Source organism: Phascolarctos cinereus, unplaced genomic scaffold, assembly GCF_003287225.1.
Source record: "Phascolarctos cinereus isolate Bilbo 61053 unplaced genomic scaffold, phaCin_HiC Scaffold_1;HRSCAF=81, whole genome shotgun sequence".
Classification (NCBI taxonomy): Eukaryota; Metazoa; Chordata; class Mammalia; order Diprotodontia; family Phascolarctidae; genus Phascolarctos; species Phascolarctos cinereus.
In genome coordinates this window covers 269,661,428-269,675,581 of record NW_027555514.1, presented here as the reverse complement: position 1 = coordinate 269,675,581, position 14,154 = coordinate 269,661,428, and the positions used below count along the sequence as shown (strand labels likewise).

The 14,154-nt window shown below is 41.2% G+C and overlaps 1 protein-coding gene across 4 annotated transcripts in view; it reads right to left on the bottom strand.

Annotated features, from left to right (window-relative positions):
• Nucleotides 1-3,393: 3,393 nt before the first annotated feature.
• The window catches only part of SCYL2 (SCY1 like pseudokinase 2), a 62,877-nt gene continuing 52,116 nt past the window's right edge, over nt 3,394-14,154 (bottom strand). For all 4 annotated transcript variants that reach the window (XM_020982312.2, XM_020982313.2, XM_078146741.1 and 1 more), the window contains 6 exons: nt 12,762-12,880; nt 10,417-10,517; nt 8,841-8,907; nt 8,439-8,531; nt 6,291-6,410; nt 3,394-5,622 (listed from right to left, as the gene is read on the bottom strand). In XM_020982312.2, coding sequence (XP_020837971.1) covers nt 4,981-5,622; nt 6,291-6,410; nt 8,439-8,531; nt 8,841-8,907; nt 10,417-10,517; nt 12,762-12,880 — 1,142 coding nt within the window. In that variant the 3' untranslated portion in view covers nt 3,394-4,980. The remainder of the gene's footprint in view (nt 5,623-6,290; nt 6,411-8,438; nt 8,532-8,840; nt 8,908-10,416; nt 10,518-12,761; nt 12,881-14,154) is intronic.

Sequence of the window (14,154 nt, the reverse complement as noted above, 5' to 3'; positions counted from 1 at the left end):
TGAACTCCCAACAGCAGAAGTTAGCTGATTTACATTAATCCACGACATACTGTTATTCAGCCCTACCCCTCAGTCACAAATTATAAACCGCATCCTCCGTAACCAGAGAGAAATACATGTAGAAGACAAGACTGTACTACTAGAGTAAAAGTTTGGCCAAGGTTTGCACAACAAACCTGTGCATCCTTCAACGGCAATCTTGAAAATGAAACTCCCTAAGACTGGAATAAATTAACGTGACTCTAAGGCTCTGAAAGCTTCAATACTATCTCTGCCATACTGCCAAATTCCTTACGTCACCATCTCTTCTACCTAAGAACTAGCCTTCCTAGAACCAGCAGAAGTTTATCACTGGAACGCTGCCATGACATAGATTCTGAGAACCCAGCGATGCCCCATTACTATGGGGAGGCGTTAGAACAAAGCTTTAGCTGACATTGTGCTAATTACATGGAAAATGACATGTGCTTAACTATGTGAAAACTGGTAAAGAGTACAAAAATTCGGGGCAGCTACGTGGCGCGACGGATAGAGCACCAATCATGAAGTCAGGAGGACCTGAGTTTAAATCCAGGCTCAGACCAAGCATTTGACACTTACCAACTGTGTGACCCAATTCCTAAAAAACAAAAAGAAAAAAAAAAGGAAAAAAAAATAAAGGCCTACCTTAAAAAAAAGTACAAAAGTTCACTTTAACTTCAAATCTAAACAACATGGAAAAAAAGGACAACAAATAACATTTTTCATTAATTCAACTAGCATTTATTAAGGACCTACTATGTGCCAGGTACTGTAAATAAAAAGACAAAAATTAAACAGCTCCTGCCCTCAGAAAACTTACAGTTGTAATGGAGTACAGAGGTGGAGGGAAGCTTTCCAGGCATCTGGTACAGCCTGAGCCCCCACAAATGAGCACTGTATGTGAAAAATGACAAAACTGGCGGTTTGGCAGATCTGTAGAATGTGTGAAGAGTAGTAACGTACAATAAGGCTAGGAAGGCAGGTTGGAGCCTGGATCCAAAGGTCCCCCAATAACAGATAGAGGAATTTGTATTTGACCATGGAGGTGACTGGGAGTCACTGAAGTAGGGGAGAACACAGTCCTCATTCTACTAAGAAATGCTCATTAGGACTACCACCTAGGCCTCGTGGTTCCATACTGTCCCTAAATATCCTGAGACACAGTGAAAAGCCAGACTGTGCCTTACACTGTTCTGCTCTAGCTGTGATCTGGTTTTCCAAGTTTTAGATGAAGGTCTGAATCTCTTCTAATAGTACACAGTACCAGAACCTCTAATGGCTGTACTTTGTCGAAAGGCTCAAGTTCAAACCAATTCTCCTGGTTTTCAGGGTGCCCACATAGTCACGTTTATCTCCCACTACTCTCCCTAATCCTTCAGGACCTGAAGCCGTGGCCACAGTAAGCAGCCAATAACCGCCTGTTGGATGAATCACATGCTACAATTTCGATGCAATTGAGCACCTACTTCAGACAAGAAATGCTTTTCTGGTTGATAAAAGACAAGAAAGAAATAGCCCATAAGCCGGTATGTAAAAATAGTGTTGCTGTAAGTGGATGAAAGGATCAGATGAGATTAAAACAACTTCTTGGAGGTAATGTGCAACTCAATACATAAATGTCCATACAATAAGGGAAGCAGTGTGTGTTAGTGCAAACAAATGGCTATAGTCCTGGAGACCTCAGCTGTAAGTCTGGGTCATCAATTAACTCACAAAACACTCTCGGTAAAGTCCATATCTCTTCCTGGATTCCAGCCGCCTCCTCTGTACGACAAAGAACTGAAAACGAAGTGGGACTGGGGGGGAAGAGGCCTATCAGCTAACAAACTGTGGTATATTAATGTAATGATAAACTTCACACACACTGCAGGTGCTACATAATGGCTATTACATCACCATCATCACTGGGCCATAAGAAATCATCAAGCGGTCAGTTTCAGAGAAATCTGGGAAGATTTTTATGAACTGATGCAGAGTGAACTGAGCCACACTCAATCAGAGTATAAACCATAACATGGTAAAAATAAGCCACTCCAAAAGACTTAACTTTAATCAGTGCAATGAGCAATCATGTACCTACTTTGTGGCAAATATGTGATGGACAAAATATGTAGAAAGAGATACACGCTATGGACATAGCCAATGTGGCAATGTATTATACATATTTACTATAAGAGTTTTGTTTTTCCTTCATATTTTTTCCTGGGCAGCGAGGAAATAGGAGGAAGATAAAAAAGAAAGTTTAATTCAAAAAAAAAAAAAAAGGCAGACCAAATAGTCTCTCAGGTGGTCCTTTTCACCTAGAAAATTCTGACTTTAACATGCTTATAAATTTGCTTCTGATAATTAAGTTTGTAAGAAATATAACAAAAACCAAAACCACAACTTTAAACTTGAAAACTATTCCAATTCATATGCTCACAGGCAAAGAGTTTTACATACTGTATCACATTTTAGACTTCCAACAATGCTGTGAGGTAGACATCACAAGAATTTTTATTCCCATTTACCAGTAAGTTTCATTCATTTAAGCTCCAGGAAGGAAACCCACTTAGGGAAAAGGAAAATGAAGTCTACTTGTATCTCCTTTCAGAATGATGCATACACTCCACTTTTTTTCACAGGAGAAAAGAATGAACTTGGTAGAAAAAAGGGAAAGACACAATCATTTATAAAATTACGAATTCCTCTCGAATTTTGACCATCTATTCTAAACATTAGGGTTCCAATTCAAGAAGACAAAAAAATCTTGTAGACCATGTAATTTTTTTAAAAAAGTGCTTGTTCACATAGTTCCCAATCCCTCTTAAAACTTATCATGATAATTTTCTTCCCAAAACAATTTCTTATTAGAGCAGAAGAGTGGCAGTAAAAGCAACTAATATACTGAAGTGAAATTCTATGTGTATGAAATGGATGGGAGAATTTCTTTTTAAAAAGTGATGCAATACTTTTCAGTTGTATTTTCAAAAGTTTGAAGAATTAATTTTCAACGAAAAGCAAATTATCAGGAACTCAATATTGCAAAAGAGCCCTTACGTCATCAGCTTGGGTACTAACCCTCCACCAGAAATGATCACAATCCTCTCCAAGCCTCAGCAGATGATATTCATGAATTGCTTGCTTTCAGTATCACGAAGAAAATATACTCCAAATATTCATTCCATGTATGAATTTTCCAAGCATGATTCAAACACGCAATAGTAATAAAAACACCCTTACAAAGAATGCAATCATATCACAGATACACTTTTCTATGCAAAACGACTCTTTCTTCTTAATGCCATTCATTTCTGAAGTAAATTATCCGAGTTGTTCCTCACATACATCACTGCTAAGATTAGGTATAATAAAGTACAGCTCATGCAGAAATCAGATGTGAAAGTTGATTTATTTTTTTAAAAAGCCCCCTCGTATCACATGTTGGCAGCAAGAATGTTTTGTTATCATCCAATCACATTTTATAATCGAATTCAGCATAACCCAGGACACCTAGCAAGAGTATCAATAGCACACAAATCTTCACATGGTTTATTTAAAACTGCTGGTCCCAGATAATTCCAAACAAAAATATGAAGGCAGCAACCATAACACACATACACAGTTCTTTGAAAGATGTGTTTAAATTTATCATCGCATTAGATGTGGAAATATAATTTAACAAAATACAAATCACATTCACAGCATAAGGCCCTGTGGTTTTTTAAAGCAGCAAATGAAACAACAATATCATCAGTGACAGGCTTTAAAAAATAAAGCATGTAGGTTTTCTGTAAAAATGTTAAAGAATGAATTCTTTCCTTCCACCAAACAGTCAACTCTGAACATCAAGATGTTGGAATAAAGGTTCCCAAATTCTTAGGAAAGGAAGAATTAACATTCAGTGGCATTAATGGAGAAGAGGTCAGACGGTATCATGGACAAGCAGAGCATCACTGTTGGCAAGCAGAAGATACGACTGCTCATTTTTGGAGAAGTAAAGTTTATTACATTTGGAGCAATACAGCGTCATCAACTTTAAAAGTTTATTCACCAAATACACTTGGATTCTTACAAAACTGCCTTGGAAAACGCAAGCTCACAAGTTTCAGTTCAAACGTAAGAAGGCAAGAAGAGACAGGGCAACGCCCACAACAGAGTGGTGCCAAGTGACTGCACCCATCCAGCCGGGCTCCTCCACTCAGATGGGCCCAGGCAGAAAGAGCCAAACGATCCCAAACACTGCCCAGGGAACCCAGGAACAAAACCCACTACGCCGTGAGGTGAACCATGCTCCACCAGGTTTTACAATGACTCGACTTGCACTGATGATGGTTTACCAGGCTTTCACAATTTGAACCAATGAGAAGCAAGATGAGTGAAATTTTGCAGTATTCGCTGAGAAACTGTCTAGAAAATAACAAAATGCATAAGGATTGTGAAAGGCAAACAACCTGATCCATTCTATATGCTTACAGTTTGCTTTACCTAGAGAAACACCAATTCAGGAATCAATTCAAGCAACTGGTTATAGAACAAATTAAAATTAAGACCGAACAGCTGTGGCGCATGGAGACTGGCGGCCCAGGCAGACAAACCCTGCCGATGCCATTGACTCCTCTTTGTCACTGATCTGTCGCATCCAGTCACGCAGGGAGATATGAGCCACTGACACCCATGTTCTCAGCTCTGAATGAGCCTGGTTAGGGACATGCCTTCAGATCACTGGGGGGGGGGGGGGGAGGATGTGGGAGAAGGCAGGGGGAACAAATCAAACTGCATTCAATGTGTACAAACGACAGGATTCTACATCGCTACAAGGCTGACGCGGACGCTCTTTTTTCCTCCACCAAATCACTCAGACTCCTTCCTGTAGGGAAAGTTCTTCCAAGCCAGATATTCAATCAAACATACCAACATGGAAATCAGCTCACCCATGATTAAAATGCAATCAATTCTTCAAAATGAACACAAGATGCCTTACCCAAATAGATCTTTTAAATCATTGCTAGCTGAGCTGCTACTAGTCATATTGGCTGGCTGTGCAAAGTTCTGTGGGTTAAAGAAAGGATTGCCCTGCAAACCAAAGGCAGGCTGTCCTACCGTGTTCAGCTGGGTTCCCATTACTGAACTGCCCGGCCCTGGGGACCCTTGAGGAGGTACAAACTGATTAAGCCACTGGTTTGGTTTCTGTTGAGATAACTGGTTCATGCTAACTTTGGGTTTCTGAGGCCCAAACAGACTGTCCAGGGCAGACATATCAGTGGGTCTGTGCGGGGTCTGCTGTGACATTCCAGCCGAAGCCCTCCGAGTGTGCAGGTTCGGTAAACTAGAAGGCGTCCCCAGAGTCATCTGGGCCGCTGCCGGTGTCACTGGGCTGCTGAAGAGATGCTGGTTTGCACTGGCTGGCAGGCTGAATGCTGGCGTCGGAAAGCCCATGTTGGCATTTAGGCCATTTGTCAAACTTCTCTTTGTATTATCAACCGGCGTGGAAAAACCCATGCCCATCCCCATGGACGGGACTGAAGAGAAGCTAGTGGAAGCCGAGATTTGGGGGGTACTAACAGAAAGGCTGGTCAGAGAAGACATATTATCCATCAAAGTTTCTGTCAAATCCTTAGTCTGCAAAATATATAAAACAGCAGTGTGATTAGGGCTACTGGCATCAAGGCTACACTCTTAAATCACATCAAGCACGCTAACATCTGACAGGAAAAATTCAGCTCAAGAAGCCATGGTCAACTGAACTTAATAAAAATGCTTTGTTCACAATCCATAATTTTACGCTGATTTCTCCATCTTTTCAGAGGGAGAATTTCTTTTTCTTCACTTAATATTAACAAGGAGTTTAAGGAAGCCTTCTGAATAAAAATGTCATGACAAGCAAAAATTCAAATTATTCCTGCTACCAACTGAGTTTGTCCAGTTTTTTGAACTATGTGTGTCTGATCCTAGCACCTTTACTGTTCTGAAATCTGAGTATTTAAAAAGCACAACCCAACCCAACACAGCTCTACTCAAAAACATCAATCGAAAGAGTCAGTCCATTTTGCCTGCTTTACAGAGAATTAGGTGTGGTACATGTTTGCCAGACCTTAGATTGGGGGAAGGCCTGGCATTTTTCACTCACCTTTCGGTGACAACCTTCCCCCTAACCTCACCACAACCCTCTGGGAGTGTACAATTTAAATAAGTCTTTATGAATGTATCTCCTGGGCAAAACTAACTTTATATGACTACTGTCTTTAAAGGGGGCAAATAAAATGATACCAAAGAAAATAAACTCTAACCTGTTTGATGGGCACCACAGGGGTGTGGGCCTGGGGCTTCAGCGGCTGCTGACTTTTCAACTTCTGGGCTTGTTCCTGTTCCTTCGCTAACTTCTGCTTCTCTTCAAGTGTCAGTGATGCCTTCAAAGTGAAAAAAGACAGTTCATGTGGCAATGTTAGATTTCCTTTTTTAAGGCAAAGATCTTCCAGTTAATCCTGAATTTTCACAGACTGGGTTTTATTAAGGCACCTTCACCAAATACAGCACAGAAGAAATCTCGGAGACATGGCTCAGCCTCTAGTCCAAAGGCCTGGGCTGGAGTCCCCAGGCCCAGGACTGAGAAGTATCTGAACACGGGAAGCTCACCCACCTCTTGGAGGCACAGCTTCCTCACTCATGAAGTGACTGTGATGATGCTGGCCCAACACAGCTCACAGGGTAGCTATGGGGAAAGTATCTGCTAAGCCTCAAAGCTGTATAAAAACGTAAACTGCTATTAAACATTTGGAAAATGGTATACTCACAAGAGTAGTTTGACAATAATTTCACACAAGTAACAGTCTGAACAAGACTTAAGTTTGTCCTGGTTAAGAGAGACACATTTCTTATTAAAAGGCTTAAACTTACAGGGCTTTCTGAACACACTTGAACTGCTCCTTATGAAAAGCTGGATATTGGAGTCATCTTTTTATGGTCTACAGAAAGGAAGGCCCACTTACTTCGAGGTCCATTCCATTAAGGCCTTGCTTAACTTTACTTTACTTCCCCAAAATCTCAGAAGCACAGAACAACTCCTAACAAATCAGTATCTAGTTAGGTATTCCAGACCCAAATGAGGGAACTATGCATATCTTATTTCTCTTGCCAGCACTTCAGCATCTTAAAGGAAGGGCTCCTATCTTGTCCAGCCCTGGATTCTGCAAGGTATCTCACACACGACAGATACTAAATAAACAGGAATGAGTTAAAACTGTTCTGAGCATAAGCAGTTGAGTCCAGGATTCTACTCTAATTAACAAATGAGACAAAAGGCATTTTATAGTCTAGGGTTGGAATCAGAGGAAATAAGATCAAAGTTCATCTCAGGAACTTTGATGTCACTGAACTTGTTAGAGAGAAGAAAACTTGCACCAAAAGAACAGAGCAACAAGCTATCATGCAAATGTGTTCTTAAGTCTGGTGGAAGACAACTATCTACAACACAGAGAAAGGATTCTGATTTGGGAATACATACTCTAATCAGATAACAGATAAAAGCCTCTTATCTCTCCCATCCCCAAATGGACAGTCAATAAATGCCAGGGGTCTATGATCCCCTAGCACATTTTATAAGACTCTTTAAAAGAATCTTTTTTGGATAACATACTCATTATCTTTTTAACTGACTAATGCATCACTTGCAAATGGTTTGACCTACCAAAATGAAAATGACAGGAGACTGCTACATAAATAACAAATGAGCAAAGGGTTTGGCATTCCACAGGTAAACATATACAAGTCTGCAATGAATACCCAAAGCTGCATAAAATTAGTTTCCTAATACGATAAAAATTAAACACCATTTTAAAAACATGAAAATGCCGTTGTTAGTCAAGTTTTCCCACAATATACAAGAGCACATCACTGGATACTGCACCAGGGAACAAGGATAACTCTTTTGTAAAAGGAAGCACATGGCTCTCCTTATCTGTAAAATGACAGGGCTGCAATCAATTGCCCCTAAAGTCCCTCCATGCTCTAGATGTACGACACTACAAGCTAAATCTATAGTGCATGGCCACTGGTTAGTTCTGATAGCAAAGATTAACATTTTTTCTGAAGGAAATTAAACACTAATGCTATAAAATTTAAAAAAAGAAAATCTGAAGAAAATCTGAAGAAAATCTTTAAGTGAGGGAAAAAGATCAACATCAATTACCACTGCTTAATAACTGAATCTAAGAGTCTCAGAGGTATATTTTAGCAGTTGTTTATTTCACAATACACAGAATATGCAGTTTCATTCTATCCACACATTTAAGTTCAACAAAACTCATGTATTTAATGATTCTTGGAAAGCATTAAAAGTTAAATAGTGCTTTCCTGATAAAAATTTCACATTCAAACAACCCTACAAGAAAAAAAACGGTAATATAAGAAAACAATTTTTTAAAAAAGAAAAAGCTTACTTTTTTCTGTGTATTCTGTATCCCATTCTCTTTACTGTCTGATCCACCACCAGTCAGAAGGTCTGCTCCAATATTGTTAAAGACTTTGTCAATCTGTTGAAATTAGAAAGTTAGTTGATTAAACAGAAACAAACAAACAAAAAAAAGAAATCCAGCGGCAGCTAGGTGGCCCAGTGGATAGAGCACTGGTCTGCAGTCAGGAGAACCTGAGTTCAAATCTCACCTCAGACTCCTGACACTTACTAGCTATGTGACCCTGGACAAGTCCCTTAACCAAGACTGCCTTGCCTCCCCGCAAAAAATCCAATGATGTCATTATTCTTGAAAAAAGCCTACAAGTATAGAATCCTACTTTCAAGTGTTCCGTAAAACAAAATTAAAGAAATCTCAAAACTTTCTTACCTGACTACCAGCATTAGGAATTTTTGTGTCTTCAGATGCATTCATATGATTGGTGATATCCAAAGATCTGCAAGACCAAGTGCAATTATTGCCAAATGAGAGAGCAAAAAGGGAAGGTGTGTATCTCCCCTACCTCTCAGCACAGAGAGTGACCCACAGAAGGTGCTTCCCAAATGTTCAGTGACTGCGTGAGGCATTCCTGCTCCCAGGCTCCTCACCCCCATGCTGCCTGAACAAACCTCTGACACACACCAGGACTTCCCTGGGACTGTGGATGCCTCATCTGATGGGCCTGATGGAGGTCCAGAGCTAGACTAAAGTAAGGTCGGGTGGAGGGGTGGTGAGAGAGAAGATAATACAACAAGTACAAGGTGACCTCCAAGAGTTCACCAGAGGAGAACGTAAACGTCCGAATGTGTAATACAGACAGCAAATGCAATCGAAGGGCAGAGGAAGCCAATGAGGCCAAGGTAGCCATGAAAAAATCACAAAGATGAGGGGGTTCAAGCAAGTGCTGGGAGAATGGGCAGGAAGAGATGTGCTAGAGAAAGCTAGGTTTATTTTCCCCCGAAATAAAGTGGTGCATTTCACTTTATCTTCATGCAACAAACACACAGATTTATTTAAAGAAGTGTTTCCCTCTTGCTTTAATGAATTCTGTCTTTTAACTGACAATTTCAATGGCATTAAATGGATGGAGAACTTTTCAGATGTTGTACTGGCCACAGGACTGTTCTAATAAAAAAGGCTTTGCTCAACATATCACACACCAAACATGTTTACTTTCAAGTTTTGTCTCATGCTCTAAACGGAGCCAGGGAGGTCTTGCTACTTGAAGGAACCTCCTTTGACCTGTATTCCCTTTACTATCTTTATTCTGCTCCAGTTTATATGGGTAGGAGATGGATGAAGAGCTGTTCATGGGTAATGAGTTCCACCTATCACTTCTTTCCCCAGGAAGGGCATGTCTGGGGAATGAGGATCACTCCCCACCGAAGGACTGAAGAAGTCCTTCGAGCAGAGGTGTCAAACATATGGCTCACAACACTCCCAAATGCTGCCCAAAACAAATCAAAATCTAACTGGAAAATATTTAATAAAACAAAAATAGAATACAACCTAGATATAAAACTAATTGGTAGTTTTTCTAAATCAGTATGTGGCCTGCAGAAATGCATTTCTATTTGAGTCTGACATCACTGGCTTTAGAGGATGGAGTTATTTCAAAAATACTTCAGCTAATCCAAGAGCAGAACAAAGAATCTAAAGTTTTTGGAGGTTGTGAAGTTTACATGCCTAGTGGCCTTGTTAGGAGCAATGTTGATAGGAGAATTTCTGAGGGATGAACTACACAAAAAAGACACTCTAAGTACTAAATTAATGCATTCATCTTTAAACAATGTTCTCTTTTAACCTAATCTTAAAGCTGATCTAAATAAAAAGGAAGAACAAAATGCTTGGCTTCTGATCAAATTAAAACCCAAGTGTTTTCCAGATAACTCATGGAAGCCGATAAAGGTGAGCACTGGTCACTCTCACACTTGGAACTCCTGAATCCCAGGAGAAAGTGACTCACTTCTGCTGTTCTTGCATTATGTGGAGTTGCTCCAGTTTGGTTTTATGTTCCACTTCCAATCTATGAAGCATTTCTTTGATGACCGAAATAAAAGAATTGAACTAAAATTAAAAATTAGACAAGATTACAATTTTGAAAACTTGTATGTAAATAAAGCAATCAGTTATCAAACTATTCTTACTATAGTACCTTTTTTCCCCCTAACACTGGTACTGAAGAATGGGACAATACCTTTGCTAAAAGTAAGCCTTTTAAATCTGCATCAGGCCTTGAATTCCTACTCTGCCACTTAACCATGTCAGGGAGTTTGGCCAAGTGACTTCAAGTGGATCATCTGTAAAATGAGGAACCTGGACTACACAACTTTTTCAGGCTCCCTTCCAGGTCTAAATCTCCTGAATTTAGAGTTTTGTCCCAAACTGTCTAAAAGGTAGCTATTTTTAGAGACTTCACGTATATGGACACTCTAAGTACATGGCTTATAGATTTTCAGGAAAACGCTCACCTTAATTCAAAGAAATTTGGAAACCTCCATTTTTAAAAACTGACACATTCTATTTAGACACAAGAGCCTGAAATTCCAGTAAACCTGATTAAAATCACATAGAGCTGAGAAGCTGAAGGAAAAGTAAGTCATGGGTTCCCTGAGGGTTTTTAGAACAATCACTGCAGCTGCTGCCTCTGTCCTTCCAGGGATCAGGAGCTGAATATTTGGGGTGAGGGTTGGGGCAGAAACACTGCCTCTTCCTCCTCAGAGTCTTCCCCATTACTTCCAGCTGCACCCTGGCTCCTAGTCCTCAGTCACAAGGCCACGTACTCTCTCCTGGCACATGTGGGAAAGATATGGAGACAAGACTTGAACTGATGGCTGTTCCTATCTCCTTCAATGTAAACGAGGACTGCCCAGACTGCAAATTCTGCTCTTTTATTTTCCACGGTTCAGGTTTCTGTTTGTGCCTTCTCCTGCCTGGGCACAGCCTTAGACCTTTCACACATCTTGCTCTTCATTTCTACAAAGGCCAGGCCTAATCAGGAACAGAATCGTCCAAAGAGGATGGATGGCTAAGCTACATTCCTCTCTCAAGGAGCTCAGCTTATCGATAGAGACAATATGTCGAGAGCTACTTCTAGGCAGACAAAGACAAACCAGAAGGAATCGAGGAAGGCACTAGTGCTTTGAGGCCTGCAAAGCACCGTATACATGCTTCTTTCACCTGATCCTGACAACCACCTGGGAAAGCAGGTTCTGTTGTAATCCCCATTTTGCAGATGAGAAACTGAGGCTGAGAGCAGCACAGGTACTCAAGCTCAGGTCTTCTGGACACCGAGGCCAGCCCCTCTGCCCACTACACCTACATCTGCCTCCCCAGCAGGCGGCACTGCTTCTTACATGTAGCAATCCCTTAATACACCATCTGCTGAGCTGAAGACACCTTCAAAGCCTGCTCTCTGAAGATTTCAGAGAAATTTCACAGAATCACAGCACAAGGTGGAAAGCACCTACAGGACATTCTTTGCTTCTAGGCCAGACCAGAAAGGAAAGTCACAAAATCAATTAGTGACCAAGAGCGCAGGGCTAAGACCCTGGCTGTGAGCCCTCTGTGAGGGCAGAGGCTGGGCCATCACCCTGATACAAGTGGCCTCCCCACTTCTGCTCTTAGCCTGGCCACTGTTGCCACAAATGCACTGGGACTGAGCAGAGCTCAGCCTGGCACGGGGGCCATGCACTGGGCTAAGTGGGCCTGAGGGTCCCTTCTAACTCAATAATTCTAGGATCCCTGGAATACAAGTTTCACCGTTGCACTGTCCCACACCCTCCCAGTTTCAACTATCACCCCCAAGCAAACGATGCCTAGCATAAATTATTCTGAAGAATAAAAATTGTGACTTACAGAATTCTGGAACACTACCCAGACTGCCCTCCCCAAGAAGCTGGTCAGTGGTAGTTTCATATTACCTGCCCAATCAAGTTAAAACTCCTCCACCTGACATGTAAAGCCCTCCACCCTGCCTGCTCCCATCACCCTCTGAATACCTCCCTGATGCTACAAACCAATGGCATCACTCCCTATTTTCTGAATGCAGTTCACTTTCCTGCCCTTCCCCCTTAGCTTGCCAACATCCTAACTCTCCTTCTTAAAATGCCACTTCTTCCAGGAAGCCTTTCCTGCCTTCCCTTGCCAAATGAATCCCTCTCTTCTTAGAAGTCCCAGGATCCTTTCATCACCCACCCCTCTTGGCCATTTCTTTTCCTCTGTATTTCCCACACCCGGGGAGCCTCTCCCAGGGCTTCACAGAGTAAAGACTCACTGATAAATGAATAAAAACCCTAACAGCAGACTCACCTGATTGAAATTAAGATTATTTTCAATGCTCAGAGGGATCAGATGAGGCAACACTTTCCCAGCAAGCTGTTCCTTGGTGATTCCCAACTTCTTATGAGTAAAAGTACACTTGTAAATACCTAATATAAAAAGACCAAGAGAAAACTATTCTTGAGCCATGAATCAACAAATGGGAATTCCACAAAAAAGTACAGTTACCAAGAGCTGAGCTTTGAAGTAGGAATGGGGACCCTGAATTAGACTGAAGCTTCCCAACAGTTCACTGGGTATTATTCCAAATCGGTGCTGAAGTTCAATCCTAGATGCCATTTGTTAATTAATGCCTTTGCCAGGAATCGAGAATGAACTCTCCACATCACAATTCCAAATGTGACAATAAAGGCAGTTACCCCCTATCCTTATGGTTAAGTACCTAGTTTAAAAGAAAATTTCATACAGTGTAGCATCCGGACACATCAAAAAGCAGCAGCATCCCCCTCATACAGCAGAGGCGACATATTACAATGGTTTTCCCAGATGCTACTGAATTTACTTGCCAAATGCTAAAATGTTTTGCTAAAAGCAGCAGGGCTGTTAGAGGTTCTTAATCAGCTAATAAATAGCTGTGACTTCTCATGGTGAGCTAGGGTGACTGCTCACAGCCTCCTTAATCACCCCTTAAATCATTTGCCTTTTAAAAAGAGAACACAGCTCTTCAAAGTCGATTACATCAAGTCCCGCTCTCCCAACTCTTCCAGGGAGGCTAGTCTCCTTACCCTTAACCCTCTTCCCTCCCTCATAAACATGAACTAAACCCATAAAGGAGGTAGTGTGGAAAGTGCAGAGATTTAGGGAGAAACTGGATCAGACCCTGAGCTCTGACCCTGACAACTTGTGTGGGCCTATTTCTTCTTCTGTGAAATGAAGGGCTGGACTAGATGTCTCTGCAGTCTGTCCTCCCTCTAGAGGTATGATCAGCTCACACAAGTAGCCTCTCCTCCATCTCCAATGCCCTTCTCTTCCTCACCACCCTTCCAGATCCAACCTGTATCCTGGTAACTGTACTTTGGGGGCCCAGAAAATTCAACTTTTCATAATAAAATATCTTACATGAGACTATTTGTTTTTTGAGCATCTCCCCAAGAAGGTAACTTTATGAAGACAGGTCAAGTCTCTTACTATTCTGTTGCTCCTCATCCCTATAAACAGCACTACTCTGCAGGTAACAGCTATAAGGTAAAACAACTTTATTTAGCTCTATGGGACTCTAAAGTTGTGTCAACAACCACCTGTCAAAATTCAAACAAAGTATCATAGGGCATGATGGAGTTAACTAAGCATACTGTCAAGCTGAAGTTACTGAAGAGAATATGCACAAGGAATGAGTCAATCAAACTAGCTAAAGAAGGTAAAG